This window comes from Macaca thibetana, chromosome 1, assembly GCF_024542745.1.
Source record: "Macaca thibetana thibetana isolate TM-01 chromosome 1, ASM2454274v1, whole genome shotgun sequence".
In the NCBI taxonomy this organism is placed as follows: Eukaryota; Metazoa; Chordata; class Mammalia; order Primates; family Cercopithecidae; genus Macaca; species Macaca thibetana.
The window spans coordinates 188,094,206-188,112,301 of record NC_065578.1 but is presented as its reverse complement, the minus strand read 5'-3'; the positions used below and the strand labels follow the sequence as shown (position 1 = coordinate 188,112,301).

The 18,096-nt window shown below is 45.4% G+C and overlaps 2 protein-coding genes across 20 annotated transcripts in view; both read right to left on the bottom strand.

Moving 5' to 3' along the window:
- MRPS14 (mitochondrial ribosomal protein S14) overlaps window positions 1-18,096 on the bottom strand; it is an 868,813-nt gene that overhangs the window by 143,898 nt on the left and 706,819 nt on the right. The gene's annotated exons all lie outside the window — the stretch shown is intronic.
- KIAA0040 (KIAA0040 ortholog) overlaps window positions 1,633-18,096 on the bottom strand; it is a 34,747-nt gene continuing 18,283 nt past the window's right edge. For 3 of the 4 annotated variants that reach the window (XM_050767488.1, XM_050767504.1, XM_050767493.1), the window contains 2 exons: window positions 10,607-10,771; window positions 1,633-5,215 (listed from right to left, as the gene is read on the bottom strand). In XM_050767488.1, coding sequence (XP_050623445.1) covers window positions 4,786-5,082 — 297 coding nt within the window. In that variant the 5' untranslated portion in view covers window positions 5,083-5,215; window positions 10,607-10,771 and the 3' untranslated portion in view covers window positions 1,633-4,785. The remainder of the gene's footprint in view (window positions 5,216-10,606; window positions 10,772-18,096) is intronic. The other variant, XM_050767510.1, reaches the window with a different exon arrangement.

The following is an 18,096-nucleotide window of genomic DNA, read 5'->3' as shown; positions in this document are numbered from 1 at the left end:
CCTAGCGTGCTCGGCATATAGTAAACAGTCAGAAATGTTAATCGGATGAGCAGCCTCAAAAGAGGGCTGGAGGTACACAGTCACAGCCATTCCTGAATAAATAGAGTGTGGCGTTGCGCACACAGGTGTTTGAAAACACCCCTTTGAGTCTATGACAGACAGAAAGGAGGTTGAAGGGATTTTTTTTTTCAGTCTTGTAAACCTGTGACTTTGAATTAGGAAATATTACTAAGGTCAAAGGGCAAGGGGCCAGCGCAGAGTGCTGTGGTGAGCTGAGAATGCTAATGGCGTGATGGCATTGTCCAAATCCATATTATACCCCAAGGCCAGGATGGAGCCGGGGTGGGTGGGGCTGCGGGCATTGAGCACCAGCATCCCCTCAGGTGTGCAGCAGCTGCTCCCCTCCCAGATGGTTTCTGAGCATCAGTTCCTCCTCTGCACTGGAAAGTTTAGCAATGTCCTGGGTGGATGAACAGGGAGCTGAATGAGGAGTCTCTGTTCTCTGGTTGTCATGACTGTGTGGTGATAGGGAAGAGAGCCCAGGAATGAACTCATCTGGAACTACAGATATAATCTGCTTTGGGGGAGATAAGGCAAAGAGTCCACCTGTGCTCTAGGCCTTCCTTCCTAAGCCCTCCTTGAAATCCCATCAGCATGGGTGTTTTTCCCAGGTGTTTGACCCTGCCCCCAACAAGATCATAGACCTATGCTGTCCAGGATGGCAGCCGCTAGCCACGTGTGGCTACTGAGCACTTGAGTTGTGGCTGGCATGGCCAAGCGCAGTTGCCCATGCCTATAATCCCAGCACTTTGGGAGGCTGAGGCAGGCGGATCACTTGAGGCCAGGAGTTCAAGACCAGCCTGGCCAGTATGGTGAAACCCCATCTCTACTAAAATACAAAAAAAAATTAGCTGGACATGGTGTCACATGCCTGTCATCCCAGCTACTCAGGTGGCTGAGACATGAGAATTGCTTGAACTCAGGAGGTGGAAGTTGCAGTGAGCTGAGATCATACCACTGTATTCCAGCCTGGGTGACAGAGCAAGACTCCATCTCAGGAAAAAAAAAAAAAAATAGGAGACGTAGCTGAGCTAGTGTACCTTTATTTCATTTCAATGAATTTAAAGTCACCTGTGGCTAGTGGTACCATACTGAACCATATTGGACAGTGTACACACACATACACACATACACACACAGATACACACATATTTTTTGCCCTAGTGGCTACTATAGAGGTTTTTGATCCCTTCCTTCCCAACACTGGATTTAACTCAAAGATCCATTTTTCCTTAGGTTTTTGCTATTTCCCCCCTTTTCCTTTAAGAAGCCATTGATGGACCTCATTGATGGAAAGTTCTCTAAATGTTGCCAAGGAACATCAGTGTATTTTTCCTGTAGCTGGCACCTCCGGGGGAGTCTGGTCTCCAAGGCCATCTGTTTTGCAAGCAAGGGTGAGCCAGCCACATTCCTGGTCCTCAGACCTATGACTCTACCATGGTGAGGGCAGTGACCGGGGAGGGCTGGGACATTTATGTCACAGAAAGAGTCCCTGCATCGATCATTGCTGAGTGATGTCTGAGTGGGGTAATACCTAATGTTGAGAAAGTAACCGTCTGACTCCATCAAGACTTTTCATTTTCAAAGTATTTTATTTAAATAAATTTTTCTTTTGTATGTGTTTGAATTTTACAGAAAAAAAAATACTGACAAAAATACTATACAGCTTGGACGATTTATATTTTTCTTGGAAAGGTGACTGCCATTTTTCTACCTTTCTCCCTCCCTGCTCCCCCCCGAGAAATAAAAACATGGAATCCATCGAGCAATGGGGAAAGGCCGCCTCTGGCTGCCGGCCGGAGAAGTCCAGGCCTAGGGGATCTCTTTCTCGAGCCTGTGCTGGTCTAGGAAGCCTCTTCTTTAGGAATCCTTTTTTTGTCCCCCGTGAACTTAACCTCCCCAGATGAGTCAAGCAGTCTCTGGTTCTGAGGTCCCGTGGGTTGCCAGCAGCAGTTCAGGGACAGAGGCTGGAAAGAGTAAAATGGAGAGGAATAAAGGGCTGGGGCTGGCCTGGTGCAGGCAGAAGAGGGAATCAGAGAAGCATAAAACACGGAGAAAAAGATGAGAAGGAAGTGGAAAGAAGACAGCAGACACCAACGAAAGGCCTTAGGCTCCTTTCATGCACCTGTTTATTTAACAAAACTTTTAAGGCCAATCCTGCGCTGGGACTCCTCTAGCTACACCACGAAATGTTGTCAGGGGAGGCTGTGGTGAGGAAAAGAGAGGCCTCATTCTGGGTTTGGCTCTTCTGAGTCATAGGCTGTGGAAGTGACTGAGAAGTGAGGTCCTGGGTGTTTCATGCCTGGCGTGACAGCAAGTCCATTGGATTAGAAGACAGCAGGGACACTGTGCCTGGAGATAGAGGCCTTGTTATGGCAATGACAACTGACTGCTGTCTTAATTCAAAGGAGCAAGCAGTTGCCATGGAAACCATGTTACTTGTATGGTCCCGGATCCCGGTGATCCGCCCTCCTAGATCATATCTGACACCACGTCTCAGCTGTCAGCCTCCACGTCTCCCCAGCCATCCATTTTAGGGGGACTGAGAGGTGGAGACAGGAAGGGCAGCTTGTCCTGGTGAGCAGTGGGAGATGTGGGGAGACATCTCCCACATCCCTGGGTTTGGTGCAGGCAGATGGCAAGTCATTCTGTTATGGGAAGGGCACAGCCAGAGGCTCCGTGAAAAACTCTCTATATGACAAGGGGATAGAGAACCAGAGTGCTTCTTTCTCTGGTCAAAGGGGTTGATGAGTGGGAGGCCTGAGCGCTCAGGCAGTTTACGGCCATATACGGTGAGAGGGCAAATGCAACTGGCTGTAAAATATATGCAGGTTTGAATGATGATTCACAGGGGTCATCTGTTAGAAAACCCTGGTGCAAGGGTCACCACTAAATGCCCACCCTCCACGGGCCTAAAGTACACCTGGAGGGCAGGTGAGTACCAGGCAGCCCAAATGAGCAAATAGAATATATCTTTCCTTTAATGCAATCTTATAGAATTTAGTTTTTTGCTACTATAAATATCATAGTTTAGCTACATTATTAATTAGATAGCAATTTTGCCACTGTGTAGAATAGCTTCCTTGGGAAAATACTTCAAGAGAGCTTCCCAGCATATTTGCAAATAAACTTCTAGAGCACAACTTGCTCCCAAGGAGTGAACTGTCCATCTTTGCAATACAGTCACAATACAATCAAAATACCAACCAGTTCATCCTATAAGTGGATTAACTCTGCCTCCCAACCTCTCTCTGGTGGGGAAAGCCCTCCTCAGCTCACTGTGGATCTAATATACATGTCCTCACATACCTCAGGGCACACGTGTCACCTACATGTACCCACCTGCAGCATTAAACACCCAATTTCATCCATTGCAGCAATTAGTGGGCTCACTTAGAAGAGAAGATCACTTGGGGAGAATTGGTGAGGTATTACAAGCTTACCCTTAACAACATCACATATCCAACAGTAACCACAGACAGTTATAAGTACCTACTGTGTGCAAGGCACTTGCCTGAGCTTCAAGATAAACATAAATAAACCTCTTTATAGCTTAATCCTACTTTCATTTAAACTCCATTACCTCTGCATCCCGCCTGTGCCATACCATGCACGCATTACAACCTTATGACATCACTTCCAGTGTTGCCTTCTGTGAGACTGTCCTGATGATTGTCTAGTTCCTTCCCTGCTGGAAACTTTGGTTATATAGGAGATACCTAGCTCAGGTGTAGCATCTCCTTACCCTTTCCATCTGTAAAACATACATTGCACAGGTACCCAATTGCAGTCCACTGACATAAATGAGTGGGCTTCCATAGCTTTCTAGCAGTTACTACCAAGAGCTGTTTGTGGAGAAAGGCACTTTGCTGAGTGGTTTTGGGGGGTCATGTTTCAAAGAGAGGTCTTGGACCACATTAAACACCTCTCAGTGGCAATGAGGACGGACCTTGTCATGAGTTACAAGAAAAGAGCTTTCAATGAATTTTGAACCGTGACGCTTTAAATATCTTGGCACAGGTGAGGCGTCAGAGGCACATAAAGTTGGTGTGTCTGTATCAAGACATACAGGGGTGGGGACTGTAGCAGGTTGCTGGAATGTCCAATTATGAGTACTTCCAATAAAAGTTTATGTGTAGAGATAGAAATAGGAAAGCATGCATATCTAACCTGAGTGGCTTATGGAATAGATGGTGTATGGGGGCCTTGCTGGTTATGAATTTGTATATATGTGTCTGAATCTGGCAAGGCTTTCCCGTGAGACATTTTTGTGATTATAGATAATGTACTTCCCTGAACAAAGTACATAGCCAATGACCATTTGATGAGCAGAATATACTTGCCCAGGTACCTGTTGCCTGAATGTGTGTGTGTGTGTGTGTGTGTTATGTGCATGGGCACACACTTGGAAACCATATCAAGATGTATGGATAAATGTTCTTTGTGCTTTTGCATATGGGGTATGCCAGAGACAGGTGAGAGGCATGCCTGGGTCTGCAGTAAGGAGCATTGCTATTGGACACATAGCTGCCAAGACAGTATCCAAGAATTGTCCAAGTGGTCCCTGGGACTGCCCTCCACTGGGACACTTAGTCTGAGGTTTGTTCCTTGGTTGAGTAGTTACTCTGTGGACAAAGTGCATCATTTCAGGGGTTCCTGAAATGTCTGTGTGTGGTCAGAAGGAGGCTTAGCCCCAGAAAGGAAACACCTCTGCTTCCTGCCTACCTAAACAGGCAGTGATGGTCTCTTCTCCATCTGGAGAAGTTTGGGTTGAGCAGAGATCCAGAGGTCTTCTTCATCCTTCTTCTTCTTCTTCTTTTTCTTCTTGTTCTTCTCTGGCTGCTGGCCCCTCTTGCCTGGTGGGCTCCAGCAGCAATGGCAACACATGAAGAGGAGTGTGATGATCACCAAGAGTGGCAGGCCCAGGAGGACTCCCAGGCAGATGGTGTTGTAGATGCCTTCTTGGTGTTTGGTCAAGATGGTGTCCCAGATAGAGCTGAAGAAGGCGCTGATTCTCTCCATGGTGCTTGGCTAGATTAGGGCCAGAGAACCCTCTCGGCTTACTAGCAGGTCCTGGACTCAAAAGGATGCAACCTTGACCACTTGTAATTTATTCCTCTTCCAGCTTTGGGTTTGGGCATGCCACTGACAGCACCTGAAGGATTAAAACAGACAACTGAAGAGAAATGCAGAGGGACTGGTCTACAATTTTAATAGTTTCATAGATTTTAGGCTTAGGAAAGGGGAAGGAATTGAAGATTTCCAGGGTTCAGTAAACTTGCATTGAGACTCAATAAACAAGATAAATGCATGCATGTAATCAATAAGCATCAACTAATTCTTGCTATGTACACACATTATATTGGGCTTAGGATATAAAAATGAATAGTATATCAGGTCTGGCACGTAGGAAGTTCTTAGCAGTTGTGGAATAAATGAATCAATGTGTGTGTTCAGTGTTCTGATGAGGGGTTGCTTCCCTGAACCCTTCTGCAACAGCAGTTCTCAATCTTTTTTCCACTGCAGCTCAACTGACAGATGTTGAACACACACTCCCCACGGGACAGATCTGTATGTAACCTGTTATTAACATAACTTGCCATTTTCAAAGCTTATTGAAGCTTTAAGCACAAGGTGAGATGTCTACGTCTTGCTGTTTGTAGTAGGGGACTTGGGTCTCCTCTGGGCTAAGAGGTCATCACTCCTCATCCTGCCCCATGCCTGCTTTCCTTGCTGTCCCCTCATGATCTCTTCCCTACTCCATGTCTCCTCCCCTCCTTACATCCCATTCCTGTGCCTGAAAAGTCCTCTCCTTCCAAGGCTGAGAGAACCAGAGGTGACCGTTTGCTGCCTTTCCACTTTCTACCTTCCTCTCCTTCATTACCCTTGTCTCTGTTTTCTATTCCTCGACCAAATACTCCAAAGTCTCCTGCTCTCTTTCTTCTCCATGGGAAAGGAGTCCTTGCAGGCTGCTTAGTGATGGTGCTTAGAAACCAGGGTGAGGTTCCTGGGTGCCTCCCTGCTCCTGTTCTGAACTCAGCATAAAGCTGGGGCCATTCTCCTGGTTGCTTGTACAGAGCTGCCCCTCTTCCCTGATCACCCCTCCACATATATCTTAAAGCTCAGCTCTCAAGTATAAGGTCTTAAGAGGCTGCCTTCAGTTCTGGAATTACAAGTTCCTGTGTACAAACAAGACTTCAAGGACAGGCATGATTCAAGAAAATTTAAGAGGCCTGTTGGTGTAAGACATTCCCCAGGACCCAAATATTAAGGAGTGGTTGATTTTCAGGATGGACACTCTAGAGATCATCCCAACCAACTCTTTCACTTAAGTATGAAGAATCTGAGGTCCAGAGCAGTGAGGTGACATGTCTGAGGCCATGGAGACCCACCCAGGCCACACAAGCCCACCCAGACCCACCCAGACCTTGACAATGGGTTCAGCACTCTCCCCAGGCTGCCAGGCAAGCAGAGGAACAAAGGATGATAATGATGTCACTTTACACTTGCATTTCACTTGATACTTTTCTAATCATTTTCATCTGCATTTAGTCTTCTGTGTGAGAAACAGGATGGTGCTGTGCCTATGGATGGGAACACTGGGGAGCTGAGCCTGGAATTCAAGATCAGCTCAGGCTTCGTTGCATACATGTGCAGCCCTCCTGGGTGATGTTTTCTACCTGATGCCCCAGCAATTGTCCTCAGAGGTCTAATTCCTTGGATAGCATGCTCTATCAATGTCTCATGATCCCAGTGCCCATGTGCCCATCTAAGCCCCAGCTGACCTCAGTCCTGGTCTGCCGGCATGTAATCCCACCCTCTCATGACATTATTTACATAGTTTTTGCAAGTGTAGAAATTGGCACCTACTACTGAGCCATTTGGTCCATGGAGCCTAAAGAAATGCTATAGGATGACAATAATAACTTTAGCCAACTTTTAGTTAGCACTAATTATATACCAGGCACTGTTCTAGGCACTCTATTAACTCATTCATCTTCATGACACCCTTATGAAGTAGGTACTGTGATTCCCCCATCCTGCAGCTGAAGAGATGGAGGCTCAGGCCACACAGTGAGTGAGTGCCAGAGCCGGTCTCCCTCATTCTGGAGAGTTTGGCTCCAGATCCCCAAGGAGTGAGCTGTTCACAGGCGTTACTCTGTGGCCTCCTATTCCTTTGTGTGGAATTAACCCATTTTTGGCAAGCAGCCCAGGATTTACAGAACCTTACAATATTTGGCTATTCCCCAGATTGACTTAAATGCTTATCCCAGTCTATTATAGGAAAGACTGCAAAAAGACTTATTTCTCATTGTTAAATATTTCCCAAATGCATGAAGATACATAAAATAAAAACCAAGTCCTGCCCAAGTGCAGGTTTATAGAAAGCATATGGCTGCCCGAACTTAAACTCAACATGCAACAAAGGAAAGTATCCTGAGGAGTCATGTCCTCTCGTCCAAGGCTCTGCTCAAGCCCCAGCCCCTCTGAGGCCTAGGAACAGCCCATGCCATGGATCTGCCCACACACCATCAAGCTGCCAGGTTCTCTGTGGAGAAAAGCAGCCCTTAGCATGCTTCTAAGCCCTGGTGACACTGTATCTCAGGCCACTCATCTCTTTTCTGGATTTTCCTTCTCCCTTTGCCATGACCTTTGCTTTTACCTCAGTCTTGGGTGGGTTTTGGACCCTGTCTGTTGGGATCTTTCTGCTCTGTTGTGGAAAGGCTTTGGGTGCTTTTCTCTAATTTGATCCTACTCACAGTTTTCCTGATTCATGTTAGATAACACCACCACCACAAATGTTCACCAACTATTCTGTGCCAGGGGTCGTGCTGTTCCTGCAGGGAGCAGACAGGTATCAGGGGCCCCTCTGCATTCAGCCAGCGAGGAAGGAGGGCAAGCCCATGGAGAACATCAGGGCAGTTTTCATGAAGGTGGAGCCACTTGGGGAAGACCTTGAAGATGCGTGGTATTTTGACAGAGAAATATAAGTGAAAAGGATGTTCAAACATTCCAGGCAGAGAAACTTCTAGAACATGAGCAGGAGAACAGGGTGTCTTCTGGTGAGCCTGGAGCTCAGGGTGGGAGAAGAGAGGATGAGAAAGGACGCTAGGAGGTAGGCATGGCCAGGGTAGAGAGGCCGTCATAGGGTTTGTGCTTATTTGGGGGCTTTACAACAGGAGAATGTTGTGATCAGAGCTGCCTTTCAGGAAAAGATAACAAGATCTGAAGAACTCTGGAAAATGTGTTAAGAAGGTTCTTTAAAACTCCTTATCCGTTTATCAAACATTCACTGAGCACCTAATATGTTGCATGCACTGTTGGGTGTTGAGGATTCAATAGTGAATGACAAAGATATGGTTTTGGACATCGGGGAGCCTTGACCATTCCAGGGGAGTTATTACTATTGATAGATCAAGTCATAAAAGCCAAGTATAATAAGCAAATTCCAAACTAGATTGCTTAGTTGGCTGAAGTAGAAGCATGCATTTGAATTATATGTTTATCTCAACGTCTCGGGCCCTCCCACCCCTCCCAACTTTTGCCTTAAACTCATCCATCCCTTGGCACCTAAAATGGCCTTTGAATAAATAGATTTCTTTTCAAGCTAAAGCTAAGTCAATAATTCACTTCTGGATTCCTAAGGGACTTATTTGAGGCTGCTCTCCATACAGCCAAAGAGTATTCATTAACATTTGGGAAGCCAGTCTGGGGAAAATTCGATTAAAAGGTATTCTTTATATTTTTTAATCTAAGAATTCTTTTCTAGGCACCCCCCAGGTTACTTGCTGAGCTCTGCTAATCTATAGTGTTTCATTAGTATTTATGAGTCTTGCATTATTAGCATTTCCAGAAAACAATCAAATATCTCCTTAGTGGCATGAATTAAAAGTGAGAACTTCCACGGAATGCAAAAGAAGACACACTTCGGCCCCTGGAAGTACATTCTAGCCTTTTGTTGGCTTTTGAATAGCACTGACACGGTTTAAAAAGTAATTCATCTGTTTTTGTAAGACCAACAATAGATGCCAACCAACCTCATCTGTCTGATTGTGGCTGTGGGGGTGGGTGAGAGGAGAGAGAAGAGGGGAAAAGTTGCTTTCAATTTCTTTGAAACCAAATATTATTTATCTCTATATCCTCTGTCACAAGCCTCTATCCACCCACGTATGAGGTGTCAATGGGAAACAGTGATCCCAGAGCCAGAAGGTCTGGTTTTGTGCCTTGGGTCATCCTGCATGACCTTGGCGAGTTACCAGACCTCAGCTACAAAATGAAGCTAATGAGCTTCCCTCATAATGACACTGTGGGGATCAAAAGGGTTCAATATATTTAATGCATTCTGTAAACTGTAAAATATTTACACAAATATAATCCATAAAAAGTGAGTTATCTTGAAATAACAATGGACTAATTCTAGTGCTAGGCTTTTCTTCCTCCTTCCTCACCTCCAAGTCAATCCCTATTGCCAAAGAATCATGGGCCCCCACCTCACTGAAATGAAAAGGTCTTCACAAGTAATCTCCCTGATATGGTTGTTCTGTAGGTCTGCAGCTGTTGCTCTAGACTCTGGCATCCAGAAATAGGATGGAGAGGGGTTGCTTGGGGAACATTTGAAGGCACCTGGAGGATTGCTGAGTTCATAGGTGAGGTGGAGGAGAACAGCTGGCCATCTACAGGCCCCAGCCTCCCTCCCAGGCTTTGGGACCCTTGGAAGTGTTACAGGCGTGGGTCATTCCACAGGGAGGTCTGCTTCAATCTCTGAGAGCCAAAAGCAGCCATAGCTGCAGGCTATGTTCAGGGCTGGCCCTGACACTACTGTTCTTTCCGGTGCTCTCCAAGAAGGGAGCAGGACATTCTATTCTGCATCAGCCTCTCATTGTTCTTGTTTGTTAGATAAAATAATACATGTAAAGCTCTAGAACAGTGTCTGTGAGACAGTAAATACTTTCTGGAAAGGTTAATAATAAGGATCACATTGGCACTCAATTAGAATCCCTGAGACCAACTCCAGAGTGACCTCCAAATGGTACAAATCGTCACCCTTCTTGTAGGGGGAGGTGGGAGGTTCAGTTCTCTATGAGAACCTTAAGAGGCCCCTCTTCTGCGACTGCTGACTCCTGGATTTGTGTGGGGGGCCATTTTATAACTGACAGTTGGGAGCAAAGACCTCCCCTTGGGCCTTTGCTCAGACGGCTCCATTGAGCTTTCTGCCTTGGGTTGCGCTGATCACTGTGCTTGCTTTAGCTCCTCTGCCCAGGATCCCAGGTGACAGCAGGATGGACTGTTGGCTATGAAGAGTCATTTAAGCAGTTAAAAATACAGATTCCTGCATCCTGCTCCTGGAGACCCTGATTCAGTCGGGTCTAGGATGGGCCCAGGAATTTATGTTTGTAGCAAGCAGCCCGAGTGTTTCTGGATGATTGTCAGGTTTGAGGCCCATTGCATAAGCAAGTTGAGCAGCCGACCTTCATTTATGAGCACAGGAGCCATGTGCTAAATGAGGGAATGAATCATGGGTGAGGAGAGGGGGGAAGAAGTTTACCTCCACACACAGCAGCACAATGGCCAGCTTGGGGAGCCTCCTTCCACGTTACTTCTTATTCTGTGTTGTCAGGGGATCTCAGCCAGAACTGCTTTTCTAGAGGTCACGTTCAACGTAGTAAACAATCGCTAAACACCAGCATTCAGATCCTGATCACTGCCCAGTCTAGCAAGGGGGAGAAAGAAAAATAGAAGTATAGTTTGATGAGTTCTGTGGTTAAGTTCTGTGGTTAAGTTCTGTGTAGGGGGGACATGGGAGCAGCATGGCAGAAGCAGCCAGCAGTCCTGCCTGGAGAGGGTTGAAGGAAGGTGACGAAAAGAAATGACCATCAGGATGAGTGTCTGAGCAGGCATCACGCAGTGTCTAATTACTGAGCACCTACTCCTGCTGGGAACTGTGTATCCAGAACAAACAAACCAGATCCCTGTCCTTTCTGTGCTCCAAGTCTAGTGTGGGAACCAAACCAAACATTCATCAAAGAACCATACAGGCAGGTGTGAAAGTGTAATTATGGTGAGTGCCATGAATGAGACCCCATGATGCTACGAAAGGGGTAACAGGGAGGTTAGGAAGGGTCTGATGAGGGATGACTGAGCTAAGATCTGAATGACAAAAACAGCAAACACACGGCTAGCGTGTCTGAAAAACCTTGAAACACAAAATAAACTTATTTTAAAGCATTTCCAAGTAATATGCTTGATAGGCTTTTCTTCAATCCTCCAGTACCTTTTCAGGTGAAGTTCTCTACATTTAAAAAAATGAGTTCAATTGTTAATACACCGTAAAGTGTCCCCCCCAAAGTCTAGAAACATAGGCAAATAATATGTGTATTGTGCTTTTTATTAGATGAACAAATTAGACCCATTGCTGTCCCTGAAAACGACCCGAAGGGACAGTGTAGCTGACAGCAGCAGTGGAGGGGTGAGCGTGGATGGCGGGACCCATGAATGGCAGCCCCACACCACAGGACCTTGTAAGCCACGTGGAGGGCTAGAGTTTGCTGTGAGAGCCACAGGGTTTAAAGCAAGGAGGGGACATAATTGATGTGTATTTCATAAAGAACACTCTCTCTGAGGTGTGAGAGGACAGATGGGAGAGGGTGTAGGGGGAGGAAATGATCACAGTTGTCCAGGGAAACTGACAGCTGGGCCAAGGGTGATGGTGGCCGGAAAGGGTGGGATGATGGTGTAGCTCAGGTGTTTTCCAGCAGATGTGGGTGGGAGAACTCTCAGGCAGAGGGACATGAGAGGAGGTGTCCCTGGGTGTGCCCAACTTTCCTTCTTCTAACCCTAGTCTCCTATAAGGGCTCTGAGTCTGGACTGTATATGGATATTCTTTTCTTTTTTCTTTCCAAAACAAGAAAATCATCAGTCTCTACCTGACTCCTCACCATCTTTCCTGGGAGTTTAAAACATCTTATTCAACCCCAGGCCTCTCCACCCTGCCTGTCGAAACCTTGCCCCAGCCCTCAAACCATACTGCCTTGCAAAATCCCTGTGGTTACGATAATATCGCACACTTCAGAAACCAAGGATCTCTGGCAGCGAGGGCACGAAGTGGAACCTCAGTCAGTAGTTATTAACTCGGCTGTTCTGGATATATATTTGCTTGATGGTTCTCACCTTGCTAACCTGGCATGCTCAGGTGCCCTCAAATAGATGTAAGTACTGTTTTTACAAAAATGGTCTGATCACAGTAAATGATCTGCTTGCAGAATATTACATTTACTACTTAGACCCAGCTCTAGGCATTCTGAAACAGGTATCCACATTTTCCCCAATTTAATGAATTGCTTCAAATAACTAGTCCTAACACAAAGTCGGAAGCTGTTTTTTCCCCCCAGAGTATATATGATGCGTAACTAGATATTGAGTATTAAAGGAAAATAGATAGAATTTTCCCTCAGAATTGATGTTACAATTATGGTTGCAATTTTGAACAAAAGCACAAATAGAGCATCAATAGAAAAATGATTAAGGCACCATGGTTATTTAATAAAATGATGCTTTATCATGTAAACATTCTGGATTAGAAGACTCCTGAAATGGGCCATCTGGTTGATTACCTTACTTTACTGATGGGAAATCTGGGACCAAAGAGACTGCATCTTGCGGGAGATTACTCAGCTAGTGGCTAGTACAGCCAGGGCCAGAACCAATGTCTACTGAGGCCCAGGTTACCTTTCTGCCAGGTCTCTTCTACAAACATCCTTAAAAATAAGCATTGACACAGTGCTTTGCAAGATGCCCACCATATTCTCTTTCTGAGCACAAGTGTGACCATACGTCTCAGCCCCTTACGTCTCTGTGGGGCCATGTGACTGAGTGCCAGCCAAGGAAATGTGGCTCCCGAAATCTTCTCGTGGGACCTCCCTGTTCACTCTCTGCTTGCTCATTGGCTGGCCAGATGCAGAGCATCCAGGGGAGGACTCCAAGAGCCCTGGGGATGGTAGAGATGGGAGGTGTTCCTGAATGACTGCATGGAGCAGAGCACCCCTGCTGACCACAGTGAAAAATGAAATGGGTTAGAATAAACTTTTGTTGGGTGAAGCCACTGAGATTTGGGGATTTTCTGTTATAGCAGTTAGCCTATCCTGCCTAATACAAGTGACAAAAAAGCTAGTTGCTAATGATTATTAATTACCATTGCATATATAATCCCTAGAATGATTTGCTTATAACAAATGTGCAATGTGTTCAACAACTCTTCTATAGGGCAACTTTGGCCCAAGAGGGGTTTACCTTAGTGCTTTTGAGCAGTGGTTCGGGGACCAGATATCCTGGGTCCAAATTCTGGCTCTCCCACTCACTAGCTGTATCACATCAGGCAGGTTAACCTCTCTCTGGGGCTCTGTTTTCTCATTTGTAGAATGGCATTGACAATAATAGGATGTTGTGAGAATGAAATGAGTCAGTAGAAGTAGAGTGCCTCAGAGCCTTGCCTGGCAATAAAAGTTAGTCCTGATTGTTTGATCCCAAACAAATAGGCTGGCCAAAGTAAACATCCCTTGACTCCTTAGCTAATGATGGTTTTGCTTGTCTTTTTCAAATGTGAGATGGTTCTGGAGTCATGAATTTGATTATGTAGGTCTCCTTTACAAGGCATTTTCTCTTTTCTCTAGTTTTCCTGCAGTAGACTAAATTAGTTCATTCATCATTCTCTTTCAGGGCGACCATTTCAGAATGAAAATATGGATAAGCATCACTCAGGAGCTGAATTATAAGGGTTTAGATATAGTTCCTTCCCCTCTCTGCAGGGCTCTCCCAACATTGTGTGGAGTAGGACACAGAAGCCTCCTTCCTTACCCCCACACCAAACTGCCCTTTCGTCTTTTCCTACTTTCCCTTCTTTCCTTCCCCCAATGTATTTAATGAGCTCCTAGGATGTGTCAGTTCTCGTCCTGGTACCGTGGGTATAGTCATGCATAAGATAGACATTTTGTTTGTGCACTTCTTGTTATGTCTCTTCTCCAGGTAGAAAGTATACATGTTAGTGCAATAAAGGAAATAATTGGAGTGGCCTCTGCAGAGGTGACTCTGAACTGAGATCTCGGGGTGCTGAGGACCAAGTGTGCACAGCGCTAAGGGCAGGACCTTGGGTAGCGGGAACATTAAGGGTGAGAGCTCTGAAGTGGGAAAGAGCAGGCACATCCGTGAGAGAGGGCAGCCAGTGCGGCTGAACCATGGTGAGCATCGTAAGTAAAGCAGGGCTTAGAGCGAGGGGGACTTGGGCCCTGTGGGTATGGAAAGGCACAGAAAGGTGCCTTCCGCTTTATCCCCATTGTTACCTTATTTGTCCAGGTCTTCAAATGACCTCTAGTTTTTCCTTCTTTCAATTCGTCTTTCTAAAATCTGGATGTAACGTGCACTCCCTGCGCACCCCTCGCTTGGCTGCTCACCACTTGTATGATAATCACACCTCCTTAGCAAGGAGGACTCGCTGATGATCCGACTCTCCTATTACCGCAGCCTCGCCTTCCTCCACCACCCCCACCACCCTAGCTGTTTATCACATCATAGGTGCTAATCAACATGGGGCAAATAAATGAATTCCTTCAACACTTAGACTAAGCTTCTCTCCTCGGCTTTACCTCCCCACCCCTACCTCATCAGCTGGTCCTACCTGCTCTCTCTTTGTGTCCTGACTCCATTCACTTCCCACCATTTCCATGGTGAGGCCATTGCTACCTCTCACCTGGGTTACTGCAGCAGCTTCTAACCAATCTCTCTGGTTTTGCTCCTCCCTCCCTGCGGCCTGTTCTCCCCACTAGAGCCAGATCATATCACCCCCAGGCCCTGCTCACGCCTCCTGGCTTCCTGTCACTAGAAGGATGACATCTAAACTCTTTCTCATATCCCCAGGCCCTGCCATCATCTGGCCCCTGCCTCCTCTGGACCTCATCTGGTATTCTCTTCTCTCCCATTCACTGTGGGCTAGACGCACCTACTCCTGGACTGTCAGCTCGCTCAGGACCCTATTTGTCCCTTTGCCTGGTATGGTTTTCCTCAGATCTTGGCGTGATTGCTTCACAACAATTGTGTCAGCTCAAATACATTTTCATACAAATTTCCTCCTGCGTTACCTCATCAGGAGGCCTTTTCTAATGGAGTATGGTAATCTAATGTCGCCCAACCCCCAGCCAACCCCTATCTCACCATCTTGCCCTACTGCCTTGGTGATACTTCTCACTTTGAAATTTCTCAAGTCACTTACAATGCTGCTGTCACACTGGTTTCCATGTTCACTGCCTGTCTTCCTGCATTAGAATATAAGCTCCATGAGAGCAGGGCCCTGCCTGTCCTGTTCTGTTTGGATGCCCAGAGTCTGGCATGTAGCTGAATGAATGAATGAATGAATGAATGAATGAATGAATAAGTGAAGTTAATTCAAGGGTTCTAAAAAAATGAGATCTTGAATAATCATCTGTCAGGCAAACCAGGTCACTGGGGAGAAAGAGTAGAAGCACCAAAGGGCATAGAAAAGTGACCATCAGTCACACTGTGGCTGGACTTTGATGATAATTACCCACCCGCAGATTGTGCTGTCCAGCCAGATCTTCCAGCCACGAAAACTCACTGGAGGGAGAAATAATGATCAAGAAAATCTCCTATCACTGAGAGCAGTAGAAAGTGGGGGCAGGGGTGAGTGTTTTATCAGCTCCTAAATAATCATCTACCTTCCTTTTGCTCAGTTACAAAGAGCCCATTGTAGCTGGGACTTTCTGATAACAAGGGATTCTTTCCTAATTACTATATGCTCTATTTCAGGTTCAGCAGAAAAGAAAATTAAAAAGCTCCATTTCACTTTGGGTTCAAATGAGTCAATCTTTCAGTCAGTCAAGTATTAATTAAGACATGCTAGGAAATACGGGGGAGGTAAAAGACATCCTCTCTTGTCTCAACGATGATACCAGGGAAATAATTAGAGAATGATTTAAGAACGATGAAAAGAATTTTAAAAAGGCTTCATGTGGACTTTCTTTGATTTTCTATTATGGAAGGTCTGGAATCTCCAGTTCCTTTATACTTCTTTACTCTTTTCCCTTTCCTCTTTCCTTCCTTTTCTCTCTTTTCATCCCTAATTATCTTTCTCCAAAGGGTCCAGACTATACACTCTAAGAATAGTTAGTTCTCCTCATGTTACCCTTAGGATTAATCATGTGAAATTATGTCTGATTCCCTGAAAATTCCAGCTGTACTAAATGTGAGTGAATACAGTTTCTCCAGTCTGTTAGCAAGTCAACTTCCTCATATTTACCTCCTCAAGATCAAGGAAATTTCCTAATTTTTCTTCTCATATGCCAGATAACTTGTAGTCAAGAATTTTGCCAGCCTGGGCAACACAGCAAGAACCTATCTCTACAAAAATAAAAATTAAAAAAATTAGCCAAGTGTGGTAGCACATGCCAATAGTTCCAGTTACTCAGGAGGCTGAGGCAGGAGGATCACTTGAGCCCGGGAGTTTGAGGTTACAGTGATTGCACCACTGCACTCCAGCCCGGGTGACAGAGTGAGACTTTGTCTCTAAAATAAAAAACAAACCAAAAAAAAACCTGTCTCCACCACTAACATGGTGTGGGTCTGGGGAACATTCACTTAAGTGTTTTTTCCATTTATTCTTCTGTAAACAAGGATATTACCATCTTTCTCAGAGGGCTAGGTGTTTTATTCACTGTGTTACATCATTTTACTCTCAGTATCTGGCACAGGGCCTGGTAGAAAGTGGACTGGCAGTAAGTACTTGCTGAATGGATGACTGAATGAATGCATTGCTGAGCAGAGTAAATGAGATAATGTGTGTGAAGCATGTTGTGTAAGTATATTTCACACAGTGGGTGCCTTAAAATTGCCTTGACAACTGTAAAACACTATATTTATTATTATACTATTCACATTGTGTGAAAGGTGAAAACATCCATTTGTGAATTATTTTGCTCTAATTAGAGTTTGATCAGCTTTTCACTGAATTGGCGTAGAGAATGAGTTAATCAGCCCCTAGTCAATCAGGGCAGCCACCTTTGCCTCTCCCCTGCTTTCCTGCTAGCTTTATTTCCATTCACTCCCAGTTGCTTCTCCCTCTCCCAGCCCTCCTGACCTCCAGGATCGCACTTCTCAGGGAGCCTTGTGTTGTCCATCACTATCAATTTTCTCCTCTTCATTTCAGCTAGAATGCTCATTTGTTTTCTTTTGACAGTCCTCTTTTGACTTAAATACTTCAGGAAGCCAAAAATCTCAAAACAGAGGGTTGGCAAAAGTCTTATCACCTTTCACACAAACGGGGAATGATCTGTTGAATCAAAAAGCCACCATTTGCTGAGTTCTTACTAAGTGTGCAACTCTGTGTGTGGAATCAAGGGTTTACAGACATGGTCTCCATTCAACAACTCAAGAGGTAGGCTTTTCCTATGCCCATTCTACAGATGAGGAAACTGAGGCTGTGAGAGATTAAGCGATTCGCCCAAAGACATGGAGCTACTCAAGCACAGAAAGAGGTTTGACTCTAGTCCTCTCTGAGTCCAAAGATCCTTCTGTAACCACCATTCTCAGAATGCTGAGGACTTTAATTTCTGGATCTTCCAAGATGATGGGGTGTTCATCCAACTATTCATCCATCAGCATGTAAAAGCCTGCCACGTGCGTCACACCCTGTGGGTGCACTCTTGATTACGATGCCTTCCGTGACCTCAAGGAGCTCATGTTTTAATAGGACCGAACATGTTGAATAGAAGTGCAATACAACATCCCACATAATATATATCACCCCATATATGCTGGGGCCCCAAGGCATGAAACTCCACTAAATAGGCGTAGCACTCACTGGCAGTCTGGGAGCTATATCCAACCCCCAGGCACTTTTACTTTGTATTATTTTTCTGCTTCCTTCGGTTTCATATCAAATTCTCAATCTTTAGGACTCAATGTGGTCCTAAGATTTGGCCACACTAACCTCCCACATGGCCACAATCTGCTGGAGCTTTAAAAGGGCCTGTG